Source organism: Narcine bancroftii, chromosome 14 (genome assembly GCF_036971445.1).
Source record: "Narcine bancroftii isolate sNarBan1 chromosome 14, sNarBan1.hap1, whole genome shotgun sequence".
NCBI lineage: Eukaryota > Metazoa > Chordata > Chondrichthyes > Torpediniformes > Narcinidae > Narcine > Narcine bancroftii.
The window spans coordinates 8793786-8821449 of NC_091482.1; the positions used below are offsets into that span (position 1 = coordinate 8793786).

The following is a 27664-nucleotide window of genomic DNA, read 5'->3' on the forward strand; positions in this document are numbered from 1 at the left end:
ACTGACACCCCACCACCATTATTCCCCCCACCACCCCAAGCATCACTAATTCTGTAAAGATCTATTCGCTTAATCAATCCAAGCAGAACAAGAGTGGCTGGGCTGACGTTATTTCTCCCTATCACGTAAAACTCTTCCTCAAGTGCAATTTACTTGAATTAATCTGACATAGTTCTGGTTTCCCAGATCAGGAGGTGCTTTATTCAGCTCCCTGAAGGAAAGGATACTTTATTACACATTGATTCAAGCAGCAGAAGCTTTCCCACAACTGCAATAAAAGGTAATATCCTGGTGCTCATCATTAAGCACAATTTCCTGCCAAAGGTTGCAAACTTGCACTACGAATGTTGGGGAGTTTGTGACATCTCTGAGGGAGGGAATTAATAGGCGCTACTGTAGGTTGACACCGGACAACATTCAGGACTGATGTCATGTGTAGGATCAATACCTGTCTCTTTTTAATTTCAACCATAGATTTTGTAATTAGGAATTGTCCTTAGTTTTTTTGTTGACAATATGCTTTTTTAATTTCTTTTTTTGAGTTTATGCTCATAATACTGTTAATGTGAAGTATCAGTAAAATGTTATTGATATGTATAAAATAGAAAATAAAGCTGATACAGTTCTGCCTTTCCTGGTCATTTCCAAGAGGAAAGGTGTAATTACTGTTGAATGTAGTTGTAAGTTTTGAGGAATGAGATATATTCTCGGGGGATTTTTCAACTACCCTGCAATAATTTCATGTTAATTTTTTCCTTTTTATCTCCATCCCTCAGAGTCCACAAGTTTTCATGTGACCAATTGGGGCGGAACAGTTTGCGCAGCAGTTAGCGCAATGCCATTAAAGTACAAGCAATTGGATCCAGTGTTCAAATTCCCCATTGTCTGTAAAGAGTTTGTATGTTCACCACGCATCTGTGTGAGTTTTCCACGAGAGTTCAAAATGTAGTGGGGGCTTGTAGGTTAATGCGGCCCGGGCTCGTGGGCCAAAATGTCCTGTTACTGTGCTGTAGGCCTAAAAAAAAATCAATCTACTTACCCTGTACATTTTGAACGGTGGGAGGAAACTGGAGTACCCAGAGAAAACCCACGCAGACGTAGGGAGAATCCACAAACACCTTGCAGATGGCACCAAATTCAAACCTGGGTCACTGGCGCTGTACTTAATAGCTTTGTGCTACTGCTATGCTAACCAGGCCACCTATGAGAGGATCTTCAGAAAATTAGTTAGTTGAAGATAGTTCGAAGATTTTATTTCTGTATATCCCTAACAATATGAAAAGTGCATCATTTGTAAAGATTTATCAGTCCTTCACAGGAACCCATTGAGAGGGAGATGAAAGAAAGTTATGTAAAAGCTGTGAATTGCAGGAGAGAGAAAAACTATAAGTTGACCTAAGGTAACTCTGATCATTTCTGTTAAAGAGAAAACAAGTTACCCACAAGCCTGCGCTGCCCAAATACCCCAATTAACCAATGACTCTGGTATGTATTGAAAGGTGGGAGGAAACCGGAGCACCAGGAGGAAACCCAGGCAGATACAGGGAGAACGTGCAAACTCCTGACAGGCAGTGGCGGGTATGTACCCAGGTTGCTGGTGCTATAGTAGCACTGCGCTAACGACTTCGCCAGCCACGCCATCCCGCCATGCCTCACCGTGCTGACCAGAATTGTAGAATTTGATCATTGTATTTGGAAGGTTTCACTGTGCCCAGATGGAAGAAGAGGTTCTGTTTCACCAATTTACATCCCTTTGAATAAATAACAAGCCAAGATCTCTTGCTTCTTCTGGGATTGTATAAGGTATCTCCACATGTTAACATTTTCAGAGGATGATAATCATTTGTTATTTTCCAACATATTTTACATAAGTATTTAGGGGCCATTAATGCCCCAAACCCACAGGGAAAGAAATGTTAGATGTTTGGGAGGAAACTGGTTTACTTTCCTTGAAACAGAACCCTTAATGCAAGATTGAAAAGCATTACTTGTACATTTGTGGTTAAAACTATATGGAAAACTTTTGAACTAATTGTAAAGCATTTTTGCATTGACTGGGACTGGTGTGATTGTTAGTAGACTAATAACCTGGAAATCTATTGCAGTAATTGGCAAATAGGCTCTCAGTTTGTAGAATTAAAGATAATTTGTTTTAAAAACTGTGACAAAAAGCTATGGGGTTGCCCTAACATGGTCCACTGGCTTACTAATGACTTGCCATTTATTTGCCTTGATTCTGATTCCTGCCCTGTAGTGACATAGCTCCAGGAACCTCTGTTCAATCCTGACCTCCCAGTGACCAGTATCAAGTCTTCTTACTCCTAGAGAGGGTAGACGTAGACTGGTTGTTTCGCATGGTGGGAGAGAATATGACAAAAGGACACAACCTCAGGATTGAAGGGCCTCCACAGAACAGAGATGTGTCGGAGTTTCTTCAGCCAGGGAAAATAGTGAATAGGTGGAATTGTAGTGAATAGGTGGAATAGTGAATAGGTGAAACAGGCAGTTGTGGAGGCCAGGCCATTGGGCAGAGATTCATAGGTTCTCGATTAGCCAGGGCATCAAAGGCTATGGAGAGAAGGCTGGGCAGTAGGGCTGAGTGGTGAAATGGATCAGCTCATGATTAAATGGTGGGGTAGACTCGATGGGTTGAATATTTTATTTATGCTCCTATGTCTTATGCTGCCAGTGACCGTATGGTGCTTGTATTTCCTTCCACATCCCAGGGCGTGCAGGTTGGTTAACTGGCCACTGTAAATTGTGGTGAGCAGTAGAATCTTGTGTGGGCAAAGAATTGAAAGAAATATGAAGGGATTAAGTCACACAAAACAATCCAGAGGAAATGTCATTGGTTCATTAGCTGGAATAGACTTGAAGGCCTTCCTGTGAGGAAGTACAAAATGCCCATGTAATGAGACTCAACTGTGAATAATTTTCCAAATCACTCAATATCATACCAAGGCAATGTAAACTTGTGGATTGTACTATCACAGTAGTTTTCAACCTTTTTCTTTCCACTTACATACCAATTTAAGTAAACATATGCCAGAGGTGCTCTGTGATTACTCAAAGTAGTACATGAGTGGAAAGAAAAAGGTTGAAAACCACTGTTTTAATCGTCCCTAATTGACTCGTTATGTGCACGGTTTTATAACTCCAAAGGAAATGGGCCAATGACAATTTTTCTCAAGCAAAATATTTCAGTAACTATTGGGTCAAGAGTAGTGGTTCTCAACCTTCCCTTTCCACTCACATACCACCTTAAGTAATCCCTTACTTATGCACTGATGGCATAGGGATTACTTAAGGTGGAATGTGAGTGGAAAGAAAAAGTTTGAAAACCACTACATTATCACTACCTTGCATTATTGAAGAATGCTGGGTTTGGCAATGATGCCAATATTTGAAAAATGAATTGAGTTGAGAGAAAATTTAAAAATTTTCATGAATATGTTGTCGTGGCCCACGTGCAGAAACACGGACCAGCCCGCAAAATGGCCGACGACCGCACGGATCTGGTTGGGGGGGGGGGTTGACACCATCCGTCGTCCCAGGTGACCTCCGCACGGCAGGAAGATGGGAAACTGGCAGGAATGCCAGCCAATCCCAGGCCAGTGCTCCAATGACAAAGCCCTGACGTTAGTGCCTGGGGCCCATATAAGCATGACGACCAGAGCAATAAACCAGTTTCATTTTCTAAGACTTTGGTCTGGGTGTCGCTCTCCTCCATGCTTGCGTAGCACAAACACTACAATGGTGTAATATTTCAGACAGTTTGGTATCAATCTTCAGCAATCCCTACTTTGCTATCTCGTTGTTGGGGGAAGGCTGTAGTGTTTTCTGGTACCTTTACTTGGAGGGTGGAATATTATCCCAACAAACATAGGTTTTAGGAGAGAAGTGCCAGTTGAGATAGTTAATTATTATTTTGACTATAATTACAGAAACATTGTTCAAACATTTTTAATTGTGGTACATATAGTTTTTAATAAAAACTCCTCATGTCCTGATCCATAGTTTGTAGTAAATGCACCTCAAATAATTATGTTCATCGTTTGTATCACAACAAAGCAAACATAACTCAATGTCTTGGAAACCTTTTGAGTGATATGGAGCCCTCCCTGCACCTGCATATTAATATCTAGAGCAAATATTTGCATCGGCTTATTATTTGATTGCTATTTAATGCTGCATTGCCTTGGTATTTGCCAACAGTTTAATGCATGCTGTAAACCTTCAGTAGTATCAGCAAGTGATGGGATATCAATTGGAGCTGCCTCACTTCATGGCATATTGTCTACCCACCCGTTATTCAGAGGGCAACCATGTTTTCTGTGGTATGATAATGAAAAGAATTCCATGTTTTGCAAATTCTGTTGATTAACTGGGATTAAGTGCACCTTAAGCAACAATTTATTACTTTCATTGCTCCCTTACCTGAGAACTGCACAAGAAGGCATAGACTTTATAATTGACCTGAGGGAGCATTTTTTTTCCCCCCCTCAGAGGATGGTGGGTTTGCAGGATGAGCAGCCAGAGGAAGTGGTAGAGACAGGTACAACTTAAATGTTGAAAAAAAGTATTTGATAGGTACAAGAATAGAAAATGTTTGGAGGGGGAGAGAATACGTGGTTGTCAGGAGCTTGGTGGGCTTGGATTAGATAGGCCAAAGACCCTGCTTCCTTGCTGTAAAACTCAAAGAATTTGGAATAATGGCCCATCAAGATTGCTCTGCCATTCATTAAGATCATGGCTGATCTGATCTTTGGCTTCAACTCTGATTTCCTCAACACATTGGATTTTCCAGTTGTTAAACATTCTGTCTTACCCTCGAATGTACCAAATAACTCAGCAACCACAACTTCTGGAGCAAAGAATTCCAAGATTAACAATCTTTCAAGAGCAATACCTCCAAATCTTGTTGAAGTCTGTCACTCTGGCACATGGCACTTAGAAATTTATGAAGACAGTGTGCTGGAGAAGCTCAGCAGGTCACATAGTGTCCTTTGTATGGCATCAAAGGTTATGGGAAGAAGGCAGGAGAATGGGGTTGAAAGGAAAAATAAATCAGTCATGATTTGAATGATAGAGCAGACTCGATGGGATGAATGTCTTAATTCTTATGGTTTGATGTGATGGTGTACATTTCCTTGTGAGCCACAAGGATTTGCTGTCTCTTCTCCACTTGCTTGATATACCCTGAGGTCTTCACAAGTGCATCCGATGACTCAGCTTCTTCACATCTGTATTCTGCAGTCATCAAAACTTGAAGCAGGATTTTCTCCAGTTTAATGCCACAGCATCTAAAGCTACCCTTAGCTTCTGTCAATACCATTGTTCCACACTGCCGTCTTTATTGATTTCTACAGCTGCTACGCAGGGTTCAGAATTTAATCCTCATTTCTCGGAGCATTTTACTTATCCAATTGATTGTGGATGCACATCTTCAACGGTTTCCCCTCTTTTCCAACCGTACTGCACTGTATTAATCATTCATGACTTCACCTCCATAGTTACAATGTATTAATTCCTTGATCCTTTCTCCACCATAACCCTTCTAAAGACATCCACTTGTAGTTCTATTGACCCATTGAAGTCAATATTGTCTTTCCACCATTCACTGCCTCCATATGTCACCTTTCTGGGCCCGGTCCACTTTACCTATCTCATTCTGCCTTGCATACCCATCTTTTATCAGATGTTGGGTCACTTCCCACCCAGTCCACTGTACAGCTCTTGTTCTGTGATTTCCCCATTATCATCTTTGTCTAAGCTTTGGTGTGGGGTTGGCGGGGGGGGGGGGGGGGGGGGGTGCTTGATGGGGAAAGTAAATTCCATTACCTATGGGTGAACAGAAAGCCCTGTATCTCTCTCCTTGTTATGTCCAATCTTGACGTACCTTCTGCAATGAAGACTGCAGAAAGCTAGTTAATATTAGCAAGGTGCTGTGTCTATCAGTAATTTGATTTTTGACTTGGAGGATTTCCTGTTGGGGAGTGATACAAGGCAGAGAAGAAGGATTAGTAAATGAGTGGCAGTCCATCACATGAAATGAGCAAATGGGTTAAGCAAAACACTGGAAAAGTATTTGAAAGCTTTGGCTGAGGAATTATTCTGTTGAAAGTCAACATGGTTGCACTGAACTTTTTATGAAAATTGGAGTTTAATTTAAAGATGCTAAGTGTAGAAGAGCATTCAGTGTCAAGTACTGACTGCCACACAATAATTGGGCAGGAAATGCAATGCATGAAATTCCCTTATAAATGTTAACCCATTGACACATTTGTTCATAATGCATGGTAGGATTTCAACCCAATGTTTCCTGAAAGCAAATTACAAGAGCAGATTTAAGATTGTTGTTTTGCCAAATGGAAAAGCACTTAATGCCATCAAGAAAAGAGAGAATTTCTAATTAACTATCAAAGGTGGGGGTGGGGTGCTCATATCCGATGGCTTTTGCTTCCTCAACAGTTGTGCAGCTAATGATTAGAAAGGGGTTTCAGTTTTTTAAAAAAAACAATGCAGCGAGGTTTGTCAATATCAAATGCCAGAAGGTGTTGTGAGAGAGAGAGAGAAGGCTTTAAAGGAGATGTCTGAGGCAAATTTATTTAGCCAGTGATTGCTGCTTGGAACCCACTGTGAAGGGGGGTGGCAGAAGTAGATATGACAGCAGCACTTAAAAGGAGCTCAGGAGGGTGAATGGGGAATTGAGGGGGGATGGACCAAGTGCACAGTCATAAAACTAAAACTGGATGGCTGTGAGGAAATTGGACTGATGGGAGCCCCCTTCTGGCAGCTAGCGTGGATTAAGTTGGCTAAGCAATTGTCTCTTGAGCCATAACAATTCTAGGCAAATCATCGGATGCAAATCCTAGGACATCTGAGTCTTGTTGAATGGTACATCAAGGTTGCAATTATAATTGACTTTGTAGCATCATTGAACTGTTAAAGCCCAATAAGAGATCATTTGGCTCATCATTCTCTGCTGCTCCCCTAGGGGGTACTAATTTTAATCGATCCCACAGCCAGGCAAATTATTTTCATGTAAGAGCCTAACAAGTTCACTTCTGGTAGCCGCATTGATCTAGATCAGTGCCTTTTTTATGCCCTGCACCCCTAAAAAATTTTAATGTTCTCGCACCCCTTAAAGTATTAATTTATTTAAGAATAAAGGTGAAGGTGACCAAAACAAATTTGTATAATCAATTTTTAATAATATATTAAACAAAAATGAAACATATGGAAAAGAAAAAATATTACAACAAATTAAAAGTTGCATAAACCTTACAAAAAAATTAAATTTTCATCCATGCAAAAAATTTCTATTAAAAAAATTAAAGCCAATTTAAATTTAATGACTCTTTTGTTCCTGTTTATTGCTTAAGAGTTTTTCAAAACGTGGCACCTTGTTGCTGATACCAATCTGCGTGTCTGCCTGTGCACCCAAGTGATCTCTTGATTTTGTCTTGATTGACAAAAGGGCCCTAAATCCAGACTCGCAGAAGTACGTCGTCGCGAAGGGGATGAGCACGGTTAGAGCTTCTTCACAAAGTCTTGGAAACATGTCCATTGCCGAACGCCAATCTTGTTCCAAAGTTTGGCTTTCAAACTGCATTTCAAGAACACAATTTGTGCGCAGTTCAATAAGATCTTCCTTCAGCTCTTCATCATCCGACATATTATCCAAATTGAAGGACTGCACCCCCTGGAATGCTATCTCGCACCCCTGGTTGGGAAACCCTGCTCTAGATTTTCTTTGGCTGCTCCATTCTTGCTGGCAGTGTTTCAGATCATAACTGCTCAAAAGAGCACATTTATTACAAAGCATTGGTGAGACTTGCATCCACATAATCTGGAAGTGCATCTACAAGATGAGTTATTAACATGACTTATTCAGTGCCCTAGAAATTCTGGAGGATACCATCTTAAATCATTTAGTCAATAGATGATTTAAAAGGGATTTTGTGGTCTGTTTGATTGCTTAGATGCAAGTTCCAAATTTTAAGTGGTTTGCTTTTCCCAAGCATTTGGAAAAACAAACATTCTTGCAGACAGAATGTCCAGAGATCCTTGTTGATATACTGAATGTGATTGATTAGCTGCAGTTGTGTGGATGTTTATAGCTGTAACACGCATTGTCTAACTTGCAGCCACACCAACTTTATATGTAGTATGTGCATGTAGCCAAAAAGAGCTAATTCTATTAAAATCTATGTTCTGCACACATTAGGCTACTTCAATTAATTTAAAATTGCACTATTAATTTTAGACTGCATGCCATGAACATATTTTAATATACAATTAAAAATCCTTGGTATCCAGCAGGGTTTGTAGATGGGATGGTGGATAGGTAAATTTGCCAGTTGCTTGAGATTGTGTGTGGTGTAATTTGCAAACTGACTGCTAGGGGCACTAATTTTAAACTTTAGTATTTTTTACCCATTTAAACATAGAAATATAGAAGATAGGAGCAGGAGTAGGTCATTCGACCCTTCGAGCCTGCTCCGCCATTCAACGAGATCATGGCTGATCTTAAAGTTCAGTATCCCGTGCCCGCCTTCTCTCCGTAACCTTTAATACCCTTATACTGAAGATTATTTTCCACAAATTTTTTGCCGGTTGCTTGAATTCCAGATTATGGGGATTTTACTGTAGTTTAAGCACCATTTTAAAAAGCAAATTCTATTGGACTGTTGTCTTAATTGTTTTGCCATTTCAAACTTCATGGATGGGGAAGGAAAGTTTAATGAAACAATTTTCTGAAAACAAAACAGGCCCTCTATTTTAGTTTGTTATGTATCGTAATTACTTATCACGATATTATCCTCACCATCTCTGCGATGTCTGCCACAGAAAAGGCTGTGTTCCAATTTCTTTCCTGCAACGGCATACCACAATTTCAGCTATGGTCCATTGATTTAGAATGAGATCAGTCCCAAAATGTTCAGTTTGTTGCAATGTATTCCAACAGGTGAGAGAGATTTCTGGTCTCAGCTGATTGGGACCAGCTTTGGGGTAGTCTGCACAACTAACTTCAATTGCAGCAAATGGAGGCCAGACCTTTCTTCCTGTTGTGTCTTGAGTTAAATAAAACAAATTATTTGACCAATAATGTATGTACTATGACGAACTTGTACTTGAAAATACTATGCCGTGAACTATGAATGTTATATACTATCTATGAACATTTTGAATGAATGTTATGTTTTTATGTTTGCCATTACAGGTGAAGCAAATCATGGAAGAAGCAGTCACCAGGAAATTTGTTCATGAAGACAGCAGCCACATTATTGGCTTGTGCAGTAAGTTGCATTTAAGCCAACTCATTTGGGACAGAAAGTCTTGGTTAATGAAATACTGTGCGTTTATATGTATTGTGAAAGAATGCACATGTTTGCACTTGAATGTATACATTTCGCATGTAGTTCTGAAAGAATTTGTCAAAAACAGGTAGCATTTTCTATGAACCTAAAGTTTTATTGGCTGTGCAGTGCACAGTAATATTTTTTACTTGATTAAGGATTTAGTACACAATGTGGAGGACAAGGCCAGAGAAAGGATATTAAATACATGAGACTGAGAAAATGAACAGAATAGAAGCAGAGTAATTTGGCTGAGTGGTCTGCTCTCACATCCATGTCACCAGGATGAAGCCACAAAACTTTGGGTGGGATTCGGTCACTTCACTAATGGTGTTGCTGGCTGCCTTGAATCTTGGTATGATTTCTTAGAAAACAACTTTCTTTAAGTGGTTAGTTCATGAAGGATCGTTATTCCCCCCCCCAGTTTGCATTCTTTCTCAAGGAGCCCTGGACTGTGGTCGTGAGACTTCATCAGAATCAGACAATCATCACACGAGAGCGGTGCTGTTCTATCATCACACGAGAACGGTGCTGTTCTATCAGCGTTCAGCTTGCTTTCAATGGCAGGTGGTAGCGGATCATGCAGTGTGCACTTGGTTTCCTCAGACAATTCAGTGGGGGCTTTTCTACAAGAAGCAGAATTGATGGATCTGAGACATGAGGAGCACATTGAGGAACCTTGTTGTAAATAGTCTGTTGAGCATCAACACTTCATTGAACCTTCAGTTCAAACCATAGAACATTGCAGCATTGCACAGACCCTTCAGCCCACATACAACTATGTAAACCTACTCCACAACAATCTAATCCTTCCCTACATCACCCCTATACCCCTCTATTTTTGTTACATCCATATGCTTAGCTAATGTCCCTATTTTACAAGCCTCCACCACCACCCTCTAGCATCCCTTATTGCCCTATTTTATTCCCTGATATTTCTGAATGTCTCTGGATTCTAGATTTCAAAGACAAATCAACAGCTGTAATGAGTGATCTTGAAAAGCAGACTCTTGAGCGATAGATGGCTGGCTTTGACATCTCGGTTTGGGCACTCGACCTAATCCAACCAGGACAATGGTAAATTTGATAAGCAAAGAGCTGCTGGTGGAACTCGGTGGGGAAAACAGCATCCATGAGCAGAAATGTCAATCACCGATTTGGTTCGGGACCTTTATCGTGACCTGAGATGTTGACTGACCATTTCTACCCATGGTTGTTGCCTGACCTGCTGAATTCCAACCACATGATTGAGATTCCTCTGTGGTAAACTGGATGATGGTTTTCATTAATACATTCGTTTGGAATGTTAAAATCATCTGCAGAGCTGTATCTGGAGGAGGGTTGGCAGGGGAAAGGAGTTGTTAAGGTTTCTAATTATTTCAGTATTTCTTGCAAAGTTTTCAGTGGGACTTCGTTCCGTCACTCTTTTCAGAATGGGAAAGATATGAGTCTGATTCCATTCATAATATGTCTATTTATTTGATGAAAAAGTCATCTTAATAATTCACACTCTATATGGTAAACTTCAGCCTCCTGCCCGAGAATCAACTGCATTAGAGTTGGAATAAAACTATGGCCATCTGTCCCTAACCACGCTTTATTTTTGAAAAATGTAGTTTGCAGATTAGAACCTGTCCTTTGTGTTGTCAGTGATGGCTGATCAATCCAGTTGTCTGCCAGATGACATTTCTACAAGATCCCTTTGAATTTTAGTGTAAAAGGAAAATGCTTAGGTCCATAAGTTGATATGTCGATGGGGAGGAATACAAAGCAATGTAAAATCACCTAGGGCAATGGTTCTGAAACGTTTTCTTTACATTCAGATACCACTTTAAATATTCCCTATGCCATAGGTGCTCTGTGATTCGTAAGGGATTACATAAGGTGGTCTGTGCGTGGAAAGAAAAAGTTTGAAAACCACTGTTTTAATCGTACCTAATTGACTTGTTATGAGCACGGTTTCACAACCAAAGGAAATGGGCCAGTGACAGTTTTTCTCAAGAAAAATATTTTGGTAACAATTGGGTCTAGAGCAGTGGTTCCCAACCTTCCCTTCCCACTCACATACCAATTTAAGTAATCTGGTTTACAAAAAGGTTTTCATCCTTGTTATAACCTATTCATCTTTCTTTTTGAAAAATGTAGTTTGCAGATTAGAACCTGTCCTTTGTGTTGTCAGTGATGGCTGTTCTATCCAGTTGTCTGCCAGATGACATTTCTACAAGATCCCTTTGAATTTTAGTGTAAAAGAGCTATCCATACCTGTGATCAATGATGGGTCCTTCCAAATCAGCAGCGTGTTTTGAATGAGTCTTTGCTTTCTTCTTGCTCCTTGAGAATCGGTAGCTTCAAATGAAGAGCAAAGTGAATGGTTAAGGTCGAAACACGAATGTAGAAGTTGTATGCATTGCATTTGCTTGTCTTCTCCATACACAGTGCAGCTGTAAACAGCAGCAAATGAGTTCAATGGAAAGATCAGATACGCCTTCTGAATACAAATGTCGAGTTGACCTCACTGGCACAGAGTTTGACAAGCCCATGAGTGGAAGCTGTCCATTTCTGGTTGAGTAGCAACATTAAATTTGATTCCTCATAAATTTGAGAAAGACAGCCTTTTCCCATATCATCGTATATCTTTCAGTCAATGTGACCCCTGGCTCCAAAGGCCTCTATTTCACAATTTGCGAAGGATGATGTTAAAATACTGGAGCGTGTAATTGAGCTTCAAATTAAAATTCATTTGATATTTTCCATGTGGATCACCTCTGCTTTCCCTGCTTCAAGAAAAATAAACACAGGCTGTTTCTACTCATGATAGCAATGCTCCGTCTCAGGTTGCTCCTGTTGAATCTCCTCTGCATCTTCTCCAGTACAATAGTGTCCTTCCTTTTTTGTGGTGACCAAAATTGTGTTCATTACTCAAACTGTGGCCTAGTAACATTTAAAAGGATCTCTTTTAAATCATGTAGCAGGCTGACAGGGTTCAAAGAATTTTACACCACTTTAAGTTCAATCAAGTGAAATCAAGTAAAAACCCTGTTGGAGAAACTCAGCAAGTCAAGCTGCGTAATTTATATAGCAAAGGTAAAGGTACATATCCAATGTTTGGAGCTTGAGCCCTTCATCAAGGTGCCTGAATAAAATGGTGGGATGGGAGAGGTAGGAAGAGAAGCACGGACCCACAGGCAAGAGCTGGAGAAAGAAGGGCAGGCACACCAGGGGGCCGGGGGATGGCTCTGAATAGAGAGGGAAGGGGTGGAGAGCTGAAGGAAAGAAGACAGAGGGATGGGGAAGGGAGGGAGAATGGAGAGAGGTCTAGCAGAAACTGTTAATGCCATCAGGTTGGAGAGTACACAGATCGAATATTAGATGTTGCGCCTCCAATTTGCGGGTGGTCTTGAGTTTGGCAGTGCATGAGGCCAAGGACATCATGTCATTATAGGAGTGGGGCACAGAATTGAAATGATTGGCCATTGCTATGGACAGAGTGAAGGTGTTGCATGAAACGATGTCCAAGACTGCGTCAGATGCAGAGAAGGCCATGCTCAACTTTTCCATCACCTGCCCAATTATATCAAAATAATTCCTGAAAAGAAGGGATTTAAGTGATTAAAAACAAAATCTGCAGATACTAGTAATTTGAAATTAAAACTGCAAATGCTTGAAATATTCAAGTCAGGCGTTATCTGTGGAGTGAGGAAGTCAGTTTTGGATTCTACTGAAATTTTGAAATTGAGGGTTGCAAAGTGGATGGACTTGATGCCTAAATTCAAGAAGGTTGTGGATGATAATGAACAAAATTGTTACCCATTGTTGGTCAAAGAAGCCAACTCTTAGTTGGTTCTGATGATGTCCAGACTTGAAATGTTCATTCTTGTGCAAATGTTCCTGCACTATTTGGTTTGATTTTGGGTATGAAGAGAAAAGTGAATAGTATCCATGAGGTTGCATAGATAGATGAGATCATGAAGGTTTAATGAAGCAAGTCTAACAAAGGATTTTAGTTTGAAGGCAACAATTTGCTTGGGCGTGGATTTCTGGTGTGGCATGAGTTCAGCTGCCAGGGATTTTGAGTCTCTGAGTTTAGGAACATTCATGACCAAGGGCATTCTAAATGTGGCTGGATGGAAGATCAAGGAAACCAAACCAAGAGCTGATAAAGGTGTGGATTGAGATTTTAACTGCAGTGGTAAACGGGAGCATAAGAAGATGACATGCTTGACAATTCCATATGTTGCAATTGGCAAAATGTTGATTCATGGCAGATGCTAGAAAAGTTGAGGGTAGTTTGCTTTGGTTGAACTAAATGGAAAATTCAACTTTTCTAGGTCTTGATGCCAAATCTTCAAATGATGGATCAACTAACAATTTTATGATTAATAGAGATAATGATTTCTATTCACTCTAAGTACATATCAATTCCATCTGTTGACTTTGGCAGAGTTGACTGAGAGATTGTGCATTCAGTTTTTAATCATTTTAACTTTTTCATGACCCTTTTCAGCACCATGAACAGTTCAAAGCATTGTAAGCTATTATAGTCTCCAGTGTTCTTTTTGTTTTGTTCTAAAGTGACAAATCTCAATGGAGTCTGTGTCGTGAGTTCCTTTACAAAGTAATATAATTAAAAGTTATATTTTTTTGTAGCTGCCCTCACTGTCCAAAATTAGTTCCCAAACGATCCTGTTCTGTTGAATCCTCTTGGTTTATCCACTTAGTACAGGACAGTAAGGAGAGCATCCTCCCCTCTGCCATCAGATTCCTGAATGAACAGTGAACCAGAGATGACTGACTATTTTACTTAGACTTTTTCTTGCACTGCTTTTAAAGACATGCCTTTAATTAAACAGAGAATCCCAGTCTTTCATAAGAGCAAATACCAAAATTTAAAAAAGGCCTTTATAGGTAACAGAATATGATTCCCAGCAGATAATAAAATAGATGAAGGTAGGTTTTATGGACAAATAAGGCAGCAAAAAAAATCAATCAGAATTTATCGTCATGAACATATCATGAAATTTGTTGTTTTGTGGCCGCATCACATTGCAAACATTTCTATAAACCATATTTCAAAATAAAATAGTGCAAGAAAAAGAAAAACACACAAAGTAAGTCTGTGATTCATTGATCATTCAGGAATCTGATGGCAGAGGGGAAGAAACTGTCCTTGTGCCACTGAGTGCTTATCTTCGGGCTCCTAGACCTTTATCCTGATGGTAGCAGAGTGAAGAGGGCATGACCTGGGTGATGGCAATCCTCTAGGCTGCTTTCTTAAGACACCGCTTCTTGTAGATGTCCTTGTTGGAGTGAAGTCTGGTGCCCATGATGTCACTGGCTGAGTTAACAACTCCCTGGAGTATTTTCCTGTCCTGTTGTGATGGGTTTATGGAAGGATGACTCCCAACTACAGCAGTTAGAAGGGTAGTCACTAATGGTAAAGCAGTCAAAACCAGGATAGTCCAAATATCTGGATTTGGAAGAAGATCTCTAAGACTAGGAAAGGAGAGAGACACAATGAAGGGCTGGGCGGTAATACATTGGTTTAATAGATTCATCTTCAACTTCTTGACCATACATACAATGGGTATTATACATTGGCTGGTCAGTGAGTGACCTGGCAGCTTCTATTTTGAATAATTACTTTGATATTGATGATCAGGTGACATTGCAGATCAAAGGGAAAACTTGTCATGCAAGCTTGGACTAAAATCCAATGCTGGAGAACATTTGGGCTTGATCCTTGCATCAAGGTATGAGGGGAGGGGCACAGTCCCACAAGCAGGAGGTAATAGGTGGCTATGGGAGGGAGGGCACAATAGAAAAACATGGCCTGTTTCCGCTCCGCAAATGGTTATATGGTTATATATGGTTAAAACAGGGGATAGCTCTATGAATGGAGAGGGAAGGGGTGGAGAAATGGAGTAACGGAGACAGGGATTGGGAAGTGGTCTAGCAGAAACCAGAGAAGTGGATGTTGGTGGCATCCGATTTGAGCGCCCAGACAGAATATTAGCTATTATTCCTCCAATTTACCATGGCCTTGGTTTGGCATTGCCCAAGGCCATGGACAGACGTGTCTGCACAGGAGTGGGGCGCAAAATTGAAATCATTGGCCACTGGGAGATCCATGTCATTGGTGCGGACAGAGCGAAGATGCTCAGCAAAGCAATTTCCCATTCTGTGTCCAGTCTCTCCAATGTAGAGAAGACCATAATGGGTGCACCAGATGCAGTAGATGACTCCCGCAGATTCACGAGTAAGTTGCTCTACTTGGAAGGACTATTTGGGGCCCTGAATGGTGGTGAGGGAGGAAGAGTGGGAAAAGGGGAAGGTGCCAAGGGGGCGATTAGTGGGGAGGGATGAGTGAATGAGGGAGTCACTACAGAGAGGATAGGATGTTTGGTGGTTATCTTTGCTTATACAAAGCATGCTGTTTGACCTGCTGAGTTTCTCCAGCATTGTGTTTTTACTTCAATTACTGCATCTGTAGACTTTCATGTTTTACTTCATGGAATCTTGAACTGCAGGTTTGCATTGCCTTTTTATGTTTCTCCATTTGACTTTTGACCAGGAAAACCTTAATGCCTAGTGAGAGGACAATAATTGGATTCAATGGATAAAATGAAGGTGGAATTGGTTCTGCAGCAGGAAAAATGATATTTTAATCCTATTTACTGTTTTGGTTCATTATAAATCTGTGGTGCCTTAATGCAGTGGATTCTTTTTACAAGCAGAATTATTAATACATATGCTATTTTAAACAGCAAAGTGAAACAACACTAATTATTTTGTATTTGGCAAAAAAGGAAACTGTGTTCACAGGGATTCGTGTATAGACTGTATTAATAAAATGCTTTTAATCTGATTCAGCCTTTTAAAAGCAAAGATGCTCTGCACAAGAAGCTTTTATTTTCATGACCTGAAGTCCCCTTTTGATCTCCTCGTACGTACATGGTGCGCAGCCTGAGTCTCATGAATGTGTATGCTGTGGAAACTTGTTGCTGATACAATCTCTATAAATATCTCAGTCCTGCCGAATGGCATTAACAGTGCATCTGAACCCAATGATTTTCATTTGTCAGTTCGACCAATCTTGGCAGAAACAGACACTTCTCACTTTCAATCTATATTATTTCATGCAGTTTTTAAAAAAAAATGTTTGCAGATCAAATCCAATTATTAGAGATGTTTTATGCAAGAAAACATTTATGTTTGGATGTGTACATATGGTTTGTACCTGCCTGCTTTTTAGTTACAGTTTTGCTGTTAATAAATCATTTTAGTATTTCTGATAATGTTCAGGTTGTTGAGGTGGGAAATGTCAATACTGGGTATTTGCTCCAACGTTCATTTGATCACTTGAAAGTTGAAAATGTACCTTTATTTCCTTTTGAACTTGATTGATAGGTACTTGTTGGCCAAGCTAGTTGCCTGGCCTTCAGTATGTGTTGAGAGGGCAAAAAGGGCATCACTTTAACACTAACTTGGAATTAATTAGCAGACATTAAATAATCTATGGAAGTCCCTGGAGTTGGGCCTGAATCTACAGTTATTGGATTTGCAGATGAGAGTGCTGTCTTTGTGGCAATACCTAAAGCCAGGCACTAGAGATGAAAGAATATTGTTAATCCACAGCTCTAGTAATGGAGCTCAATCTGGAAATTGTAGTCACTGTAAACTGCAATGATTTATTGCATCCAAAGCTCATAATACATGTTGACAATAATGCATTGATATTTCACACTTACGATTAGCTGTGCTTCCCGTTGACAAGGAGAGAACTTAAATGGCTGGGATTTAAGTAAAAAACACAATGCAGGAGAAACACAGCAGGTCAAACAGCGTCTTTCATGTAACAAAGATAAAGTTACATCACCAATGTATCAGGTCTGAGCCATTTATCAAGGTATGAGCAAAATGTAGGCAGGTGCCTGAATAAAATACTGGGGGGTGGGTGAGAGGCAGGGAAGGAGCACAGGACCACAGGCAGGAGGCAATAGGTGGATAAGGGAGGGGAGGGCACTCCAGCCAACAGGGGAGGGGGAATGGTTCTGTGAATGGAGAGGGAAGGGGGTGGAGAGCTGGAGGAAAGGAGACAGAGGGATGGGGGAGAATGGAGAGTGTTCAAGCAGAAACCAGAGAAATCAATGTTAATGCCATCCCATTGGAGCATCCAGCAGCCAGGATGCAACCCTTGTTTAACTGTTTCAATTAAATTTCTGCCTGTGTAGACCTGAAGTACAGGTCATTCACTTCAGCATCCACTCAGTTTAAAAGTAAAGGGGCAGAAGCTTCCTACATTTTTCAACAATTTCAACAAATTTAGACATTCAGCACAGTAACAGGCCATTTTGGCCCACGAGTCCATGCCGCCCAATTTACAGACCTGGTACATTTTGAGTGGTAGGAGGAAACCAGAGCCCCCGGGAAATCCCACACAGACACGGAGAACGTACAAACTCTTTACAGACAGCGCAGGATTTTAACCCTGGTCCAGATCGCTGGCGCTAACTGCTATGTCAACCTTGGCACCCAAATCAACTTCCAATGTGAATGGCACTGCCAGCAAACCTTCAACCACTTTCCATCACCACCCCCCTCCCTTCATTTTTTGAGTTGAGCAAGGAAGGAGTAGGGTCATGTAGGTTGCCCCCTTGGTCCCGATACAGGGCCTCAACCTGAAACATTAATTCTTTGGACTCCATCTCTCTTTTTTTTTATTTTTTTATTTTTCACACCATAAATCACATTAGCCATGATATACACTTTTTCTTTTTCACACATATACAGTGACTTTTTCTCCCCCCCCCCCTTTCCTCCCAAACCACCCCCCCACCCCCCCCCTCATCCATTTTAGGTATACAATCTAGGTTGCATTAAGCCAGTCAGACAATGTTGTCATTCAACAAAATTACACCAGAAATTCTACTGAGTCCATTCTTTTCTTTCCTTCTCCTTCCATCAACTTAGGTAATGTTTGTCCCCGGTAGGTTTTCGCTATTGTATTTAATGTAAGGCTCCTATACTTGTTCAAATATTTCAATATTATTTTTTAACCTATATGTTATTTTTTCTAATGGAATACATTTATTCATTTAAATTTAGTAGTTTCTTCCTTTTAATTTGGTTATGTATTCCATTAATATTTAAAGACATATAGTTCAGCGTAGCCCTTTTATATTTTGTTTATCTTCTCTTTCCGTTTTTCCATCATTACCTTTCCTCCTTTTCCATTTCTGTTTGACTCCATCTCCATGTTTTCAGGGACTACCAACATATTATCCTTGTCCTGGATTTTCAGGACTGGTTTTATACCCAACCACCAGCTGGTTCATACTGGTGTTCCTACTGTAGTTTATCCATGGACCCAGTCCAGAGTATATATTATGAAAAGTTAAAAATGGCTGGAGTTCAAAGGGTTAAGCTGTACCTTTTTCCTCCATAGATGCTGCTTTTCCTACTGAGTTGTTCTTTTTTTTTTGTGTGGACTCTTGGTTGTTTTAGAGAGATGACCAAAGCAGACTCAATAGAACTGATAGAAATGGAGCAGTCAGAGTGGTGACAAGTCCTTGTGTGAAAGACATGCATTCTTGAAGTGACACCTCCGCAGCAGGCTGTCTACTAACTAGTGCAGTTACTTAAGATTCTGAAAGGAACTGACAAGGTAAATGCTGAAAGGCTGGAGAATCTAGGATTGTGGTTTCCAGTTTCTATTTAGGATGGGTGTGAGACAATTATTTAATTTCTTTTAAGTTTTTAATGCTGCCTGCAAGCCAGTGTCCAAAAAGTAATGTGTATGGTTTGGGGAAGGGGTAGTTACTTTTCCTGCTTTTTATGGTGCTGAGAATTACAAAGCATTATGCATATTTTCTACCATTGGGGATAAAAAGCAGGAAATGAAGTAAATATTGCAATTTGTATGGACTCAGATGAAATGCCTTATCAGGTCGGTTTTGAACCTCCAGGTTGTATTGCTTCCTTGAGTACTTCGGCTCTATCTGCCTCAATAGCGTGGATCTCCCAGTGGCCACCCATTTCAATTCCCCACCCTATTCCCTTGCTAGCATGTCTGTCCATAGTCTCGTGCACTGCCAGACTGAAATGACTTGCAAATTGGAGGAACAGCACCTCATCTTCTGTTCGGGCGGCCTCCAACTGAGTGGTGTTGCCATTGACTTCACTGGTTTCCATTAAACCCACCCCCCTATATTTTCTCTCCCCCTCACTCTCTGTTGTACTTTCTCTCTCTCTTCCCCCTTTTCCCTCTGTCTCCTTCACAGAGCCAAAATCAATTTTCACCTTTCTCATAATATCCATTTAACACCTTTTGTCTGATGGGTTGGACTCCTTCCCCTGCCTTTCTTCCCTTGCCTTTAATTCAGATACTTGACTTTTTTGAAGAAGCTGAAACGTCGGTAATAAATCTTTACCTCCTATGGACGCTGAGTTCCTCCAGCATTTCTGTGTGTTTTGACTACAATCACAGCATCTGCAGACTTTCGTGTTTCACACAGAAAGATAACCACAGTTTACTTGAAGTCCCAGTCAAAAATTGACCTCCAGGCAACTCCTCCAACAGTCCCCATTGGTGTTCGTGGTATCAGATATAAAACCTTTGCTTTGTTTTCTCATAATAAGTCATTGCACTTCATCACAATATAAACAACACATGCTTTGAGAGTTTCATTGTGTTATAAACCCTACAAGATTAATAACGTCTTCCATAACCTTGTACTGTAGCAATCACAGAAATGTTCATGTAAGTGCATAACATCCAGGATGTTTCTAACCTTTTGTGTATTCTAAAATTGGATTTGAACACATCTAATTGTGAATGCTGTTGTAATGTACTGTGTAGATGAGAACATTTAAACAGTAACATTCTTGAGGGATAAAAGCTGATAATTTGTTGCATTTATTAGTTTCATTTGAAGCAGCTTACTTGGGGAATGTCAACATGAGATCAACACATTAGTTAGTAATTTTAGCTCCAGTGTACAATTGAAGGTCAGTTAATAATTCCAGGCTCCACTTATTCTTATTAATGTCGTTTATTTTAAAACTGCCTGGTACCATAACCATTTTTTGCCAAAATGAAATACTTGAGAAAAATTTATACAGACATGTAGATATGCACACATTGGGTGCATGCCGCTCTGTGCATGTGCCTTGAACATAGAATGAGAACTCTTTTGATTGCATACGTCACTGCATGCCTCTTTATGATCATTAATATTAATCACGTCTCATTAAAATGACTTCCTAACTTTCTCCCAACCTTGCCTAAAAGATGTTGTATGAGCAGCACATTCCCCTTGTACTCACTTGAAAGTGAGGGTTGAAATCTCTGGCGACTTGCCCTCTAGTCGAAAGTGCTAGAATACTGTTACTGTGGAACTAGCTTGAGATGTGTTAGGGTTTGGTCTCAACCAATCTTTAAACTTGCCATTTACAATCTATGAAGCAAGTAGTTACCAGTGAACAACCACTTTTAGTGATTTAATGCTTTTTAAAATAGCAAAATGTCCGGAGCACTTCAGTGCAGACTTAAAATTAATGGCTTAGATATTGGAATTGATATTAGGACAGCTTAGTCAGATTGGTAATGTTTAAGAATTATGTAGAGGGTAAAGTTGTTAAAAGGACTTATTATGAAGAAACAAGCCAAATACCTTATACAATAAGACCCCTGGTATCTGGCACCTTTGGGGGATTGGTAGATGTTGGGTAAATATATTTTCCAGTTGCTTGAGATTATGTATATTTTGGATTGGCGAACTAATGCGAGGGGCGCCAATTTTAAACTTCTGTATTTTTTTACCTATTTATTTTCTGCAATTTTTTTTTTGCCGGTTGCTTGAGGCTGTCAATTGCTTTAATTCTGGATAACAGAGGTTTTGCTGAACATGACATCAGAAACATGAATGAGATGAGTGATCGGTCAGACTATTGGAGTTGGCTGGAGGTCAAATTTTGACTAGGACTTGAAAGGAAACTTGTGGTTATCTTTCAGACTCATTGTGGAATGTTCAAAGTTGACCTGAAACACCAGGTTTGGAGTCTTGACAGCTAAAAGTGTGTCTCTAGGCAGAGCCCTGGAAACTTGGGGATCCCCAGACCAGAAATGAGAGTGCAGATATTTTGGAGAGCTGCAGAGCTTGAGAAGATGACCGAGACAAAGAGCTGAAACACAGTTGAGGTTTGAGAACAATGACGAGATTATTAAAATTAAGATGCTGCCTGACCAGGTACCTGTGTAAGTTAGGAAACCCAGATGAAAGTTTAACAGGACCATTTGAGAGACGGGCATCAAAATTTTGGATGTTCTAGAGTTGATGGAGAATGTGAAATGGAAGTCCGCTCAGAATGCTTCGGAATGGTTGTGTTTGTTTTCTTTTAAAGTAGAAGAAGATGAGGGCTTCAATAGCAGATCACAAACTGTAATTTCTAAAAATATTCTAATGCAGTTATTCTCATCCTTTTTCTTGGCTATGCCCCCCCCCCCCCCCCCCCCAGGACTTTACTCAAAGTTTCTGGGCCCCCTTCCTTGTGAAGCTGTCAATTTTTGGTTTCTTCTGAACTTCTCTCCTACCGACTACATAGAAAATATTTGTTATTTGAGGTGAGAAGAAAACAAAGCTTTTACTTCAATGTTCTATGGGTCCTTCCCACCAGGTGGGCTGTAGAGCCCCCATGGAGAATGGCAGTTCTTTTCTTTTTAAGATAGTTTTTATTAAGGTTTACAATAATACAAAAATTAAACAGTTCAATTATATAATGAAATACAAATTACAAGAAAAAGAAAGGAAAAAACAAAACCCCATCAAATAAACCCTGACCACGATACAAAGTTGGGAAAAAAATAACGTGGTATCAAGTGACGACAACCTGGAATTAGCACAGCATCGAAGGGTTTGATAACTCTAAAACTTTAGATTGTGGGAATGGTCCATAAAATGGTCCCATGTCTTTCGGAAATTAGTATTTGACTCTTTAATGACATATTTAATTTTTTCTAAACTTAACCAAGACGTAATATCATTTAACCATTGTGTAGGAGGAGTATTATCTTTCCATTTAATCAAAATTGGACATCTGGCCATCCGTGAAATAAGAGATAAAATTCAATGTTCTAAAGTACTAAGAGTTGCTGCATTTGCCAAAGCCTGCGGTTAAGCATTATAGAATTAGAGATAAAATTGTAGCAATAGCAGTAAGATTATTCCACTTTAGATTGCAAGGTAAACACTAAAACACACAATATTAATATGTTCCTGAGAGGTGCAACTCTTCAACGATCCATTAGATAACTGTTAATGATAGGTTTTCGAAATCATTCAGCGGCTGTTCCCATGGCGATAGCTCAACTTCTTTCACAGCTGGTTGTCAAGATTGGAGTTGTGGCTAGTTAATGAGAAGTGCCCAGACATCATATACTTAATTAGCTCATGATAACAATTCTTCACTTTAATTTCTTTGACCTGCAAGAATCCATTAACTGTCCCAAAAGCAATGAATCTAGGACAGCTCTGAAAAGGAATAATTGTTGGCATACACTCATTGGAGCCATTGTCCATGCTTCCTGCTAAAGTGTAGATGATGTGGGAGGTCGAGGTAAAACCAATGAACAAATGGTAGGAACAGCAATATGCCTTGACCCTTCAGCTAGATTATGGCTGATTATGGTAGAGTAAAGTCTACTCTAATGGTGAGTTTATTGTCGTTAATGTACAGATGTGCAGAAATTCTTGCTGTAGCTAAACAGGTACAAACAGGCATCACAGTTGGCATAGCATTGACTTGACGCTGTTACAGGGCCAGTGATCGGGACTGGGGTTCGAATCCAATGCTGACTGTAAGAAGTTTGTGCATACACCCTGTGTCTGTGTGGGTTTTCCCTGGGGGCTCTGGTTTCTATGCAAAAAACATACTCAGATTGTAGATCAATTTGGTGTAATTGAGCAGCACAGGGCCAAAAGGGCCTGTTATGGTGCTGTATGTATAAGATAAACAATCGTATAAATTAAATTGCCACAATATGCTAAGACAGAAAAAGACGATAAATATGGAAAAAATGGATAAATATTCACATCTTCTGCAGCGATATTTCAATCTTAGTCCCACGACTCTTAATAGTTTTGTCAGGCAAGAATTTGTGTGTGTGTGTGTGTGTGTGTGTGTGTGTAACTGGTAGATTGGGGGAACTGAAAGAGTTCCAAGTTTTCATTACCCTTGTGGGCGTCTTTTCTAAATATCACTGCATGTTAATTTTAAGGTTAGAGTTACATCGCCTTTTTCTGCACCAGGCAATACTTAACTCTTTTTTAAACCTGTTATATCCAATCAACACTTTTAAACACTTTCAACTTTGCTTTCCTTCATCTATTTAAAATTAAGACTTGCACAGACACCCAATCCCTATACACTGCAATACAGGTACTATACAAAAGCAAAATAAAGTGGAGGTGGAGGAGAGAAATAAGGAAATCGTGACTTTTTCTCCCACAAAAGCTGCCTCTATTCTGATTAATTCCAACATCTTCCATGTTTACTTTGCAACATTTCTGGGCATGACACAAACATGAAAAACACTTCAGGGAGGAATATCTTTTACACCATAACAGCAGGCAGATTTAGCAATGTTCAACCTTCACCATTCACTAAAGGGGTTGCAATGTAAACAGGATGCGGAGGTGTGAATTAGTTCTTTGCCAGAAGTGTCAAAGTCTTGTTAATTGTGTGTCTTTCTCTGGAACAGTCTTGAGCCATGCTCTAAAGATCTCTGCACTCCTTTGATTCCTGTCTCTAGCAGGACAGAAATGTTCTGCTGTCAGCAGCCGACTCCTTCAGCAGCTGAAGCCTTAAGCTTTTGAAGCCCCTATAAAGACAATACATGGCCTTTTATAAGATGAAATAGAATTCACATTGAAGACCTTTTGCTGGAACTGGTCCAGTTTTAACAGTCTTTGACTCAAGAAGTTGCATTCCTCTTTCCACAGTTGATCTGATATTTGTTTTCAGTTTATTCCTCATTTTATTCAGATTTATGGCCTCTGGTTAATTGTTGATTTCCCTCCCCCCACCCCCCCCCCCCCCCGCCCCCCCAATCTTGAAACTGAACACTTTAATTGGGTTTTAGGCATCTTTATAAAGCATTGTACTTGATGCTCCTGGGATGTCATTTTACTGTTACATGAATGGAAATGTTATTATTCTTCCTTTTTGAAAAAAAAATTAAATGTTATTTACAGCACGGTAGAAGCCTTATAAACTCCTGCTGCCAAATCCAAATTAACGTACAACCCTGTATAATTTTGGAGGGTGGGAGGAAACTGGAGCAGCCAGAGGAAACCCACACAGACGTAGAGAGAACGTACAAACACCTTACCGACAGTGTCAAATTTGAATCTGGGTCGCTGGTGCTGTAATTGTGTCGCCCTAATCATGACGTTAACTGTGCTGCCCCTACAGTTAAAATTCATAATCAAAGGCCTTTCTGGCCCTTGTGCCCGTGCCACCCCAATTAACCTGCAATCCATATTTGTTTTGAAGGGCAGGAAGAAACCCATGCAGACATGGGGAGAATGTACAAACTCCTTACACCGGATTCAAACCCGGGTTGCTAGCGCTAAATGCTGCTCTAACCGTGCTGGCCAGTTTGTGACCCAGGCAGAAATAGGAGGCAGAAAAAGCTGAGAATCATGATTTCTGATTTGGCATGGGTATTTGCCCTTCATGGCCCTGTTTTTGGGTATCTGATTCAGAGTGTTTTAATTCCTTTTTTTTTCTTTAATTTTTAGAAGCTCTGTTTTGATGTGGTTAAAAGGGTTTGATTCAGAGGGCAAGTGGCTTGGGATTGAGCTCTTTCGTGGACAGGGACTGTTCCTGCTTTTTTTTTTAATTTATTTTTCACACTATAAACCATATTGACCAAGATACATACAGACATTTTTCTTCTTAAATATATACAGTGTCGTTTCTCCCCCTTTTTCCCCCCTCCCTTCCCTCCCTCCCTCACTCCCTTTCCCATTTATTTAAAGTTCAATCTATAAGATACATTAAACCCGTTAAACAATGTTGTCACTCAATAAAAATAAACAAGAAATTCCACTGAGTCAGTTTTTTTTTGTTGTCTTCGCCTTCTGTCATTTTAGGTGGTAGATGTCCACGGTAGGTTTTCTCTATTGTATTTCATGTATGGCTCCCATATTTGTTCAAATATTGTAATATTATTTCTTAAATTATGTTATTTTTTTCTAGAATACATTTATTCATTTCTATGTACCATTGTTGTATTCTCAAGTTATCTTCTAATTTCCAGGCTGACATAATACATTTTTTTGCTACAGCTAGGGCTATCTTTTTGGTGCACCATCCAAATCAAGTCCAAATTCTTTGTTTTTTATGTTACTTAGGAGGAAGATCTCTGGGTTTTTTGGTATATTGCTTTTTGTAATTTTATTTAATATCTGGTTTAGATCTTCCCAAAATTTTTTCACTTTCTCACATGTCCAAATTGCATGAATTGTTGTTCCCATTTCCTTTTTACAGCGAAAACATCTGTCTGATACTGTTGGGTCCCATTTATTTAACTTTTGAGGTGTGATGTATAGCCTGTGTATCCAGTTATATTGTATCATGCGTAACCTCGTGTTTATTGTATTTCTCATAGTTCCGGAGCATAGCTTCTCCCATGTTTTATTCTTTGTCTTTATGTTTAGATCTTGTTCCCATTTTTGTTTAGGTTTACCGTTTGTTTCCTCGTTCTCCTTTTCTTGCAGTTTGATGTACATGTTTGTTACAAATTTTTTAATTGTCATTGTGTCTGTAATCACATATTCAAAATTTCTTCCTTCTGGTAACCTCAGACTGTTTCCCAATTTGTCCTTCAAGTAGGTTTTCAGTTGGTAGTATGCAAACATTGTATCGTGAGTTATATTATATTTATCCTTCATTTGTTCAAAGGATAATAATTTATTTCCCGAAAAACAATTTTCTATTCTTTTGATCCCTTTTCTCTCCCATTCTCTAAAGGAAAGGTTATCTATTGTGAAAGGGATTAGTTGATTTTGCGTCCTTTCTTTGTGAATCTTCTTCCAGGACTGTTCGTGCTTGAGGTGGATAAGACCCATCAGAATATCCCTTAGGGAAGAAATTGTAAAACCTCTCATGCAATTCTCCCTGAAATTTAATCTGTACACTTTATTTTCTTAAAAAGAAAATATTTGTGGGCTTCAGGTAAATTGCTGGAGTTTGAGACTAATATGATGACCATTAGAGCTTGTACAGGTGCTGTTGTCTCTTTTTGGGTCACTTGATTTTATGTTAAATCTTACAAAATCCGGGAAAAGATTTGGCATCCACTTTGTATTATTTAATAGCAAGATTGAATTAGCTGCAGCCATCATACAACCAATCAATATCTAAATGCTCTACCTTATTTTGGTGTCATCTCCAAAGATCTTGACGGGAATTCATTATTGGCTTGGACTCCGGTTTGTGGCTGTTGGTCTGTAAGTGACAGGGATCTTTGCCCTCTGAGATATTGCCATTTGTAGCAAGCACCATCCATCCTTTGTGGATTTTATTATAACTTAGCAATGTTAGTTTTGGTTGTTCGAAACTGTGTAGTTTATAAACATTCAAACCCCACGTGGCAAAATTAGTAAATGAATTAACACTTCAGCTGCATTGGAGCTTAACCGTGAAGCAATACAGAGTATAATATTCCTGTTGAATGTAAACTTTTACACATGAGTCACTTGATCATTAATTTGTATGATGAAGGTGTATAGTATGTTATACAACTGCATGATAAGTTATCAATTCATGGCAAAGGAAATGCATTTTTTGAGTCCCCTACCTTCAATATCCTCTATGTAGATCACCAATGAAACATGTTGTACAAGAAGAAAGTGGCTCCGAACATTTAAGATTTCCTTTTAGTTGACATCTTTTACAGATTCATATCCAAAGGATCTTCAAAACGAATTAATTATTTGTTTGGTGTATTAACTTAAGTGGCAAACTTCTACAAAAATGTGTAGTGGAAGTGTGCTGCATCACAGCCTAGCATGAGGGCACCAATAGCTCTGAAAGCCCTTCAAAGATATGGACACAGCCCAGTACCTCATAGGCTACCATTGAGAACATCTCCGGGGAACATTGCCGTTGGAGAGCAGCAGCAATCATTGAGGATCCACACCACTGTTCTCGCGGCTGCCATCAGGAAAGAGGTATTGGGGCCACAAGACTCGCACCACCAGGTTCCCCTCCATATCACGGTCAAGCTCCTCAACAAC

The 27664-nt window shown here is 39.7% G+C and overlaps 1 protein-coding gene and 1 long non-coding RNA gene across 7 annotated transcripts in view; one reads left to right on the forward strand and one right to left on the reverse strand.

The window, feature by feature from the left end:
- Window positions 1–27664, forward strand: part of LOC138750000 (small G protein signaling modulator 2-like) — a 291864-nt gene that overhangs the window by 16373 nt on the left and 247827 nt on the right. For 4 of the 6 annotated variants that reach the window (XM_069912145.1, XM_069912144.1, XM_069912143.1 and 1 more), the window contains exon 2: window positions 9227–9302. In XM_069912145.1, the coding sequence (XP_069768246.1) occupies window positions 9239–9302 (64 nt within the window). In that variant the 5' untranslated portion in view covers window positions 9227–9238. Of the gene's footprint in view, window positions 1–258; window positions 281–1782; window positions 1804–9226; window positions 9303–27664 lie in introns of those variants that run through there. The other 2 variants (XM_069912141.1, XM_069912142.1) reach the window with 2 other exon arrangements.
- Window positions 9457–20004, reverse strand: LOC138750006 (uncharacterized). Its single transcript, XR_011349008.1, has 3 exons — window positions 19793–20004; window positions 11625–11708; window positions 9457–9988 (listed from the first exon to the last, which is right to left on the reverse strand). It is a non-coding gene; the product is annotated as an uncharacterized lncRNA (long non-coding RNA).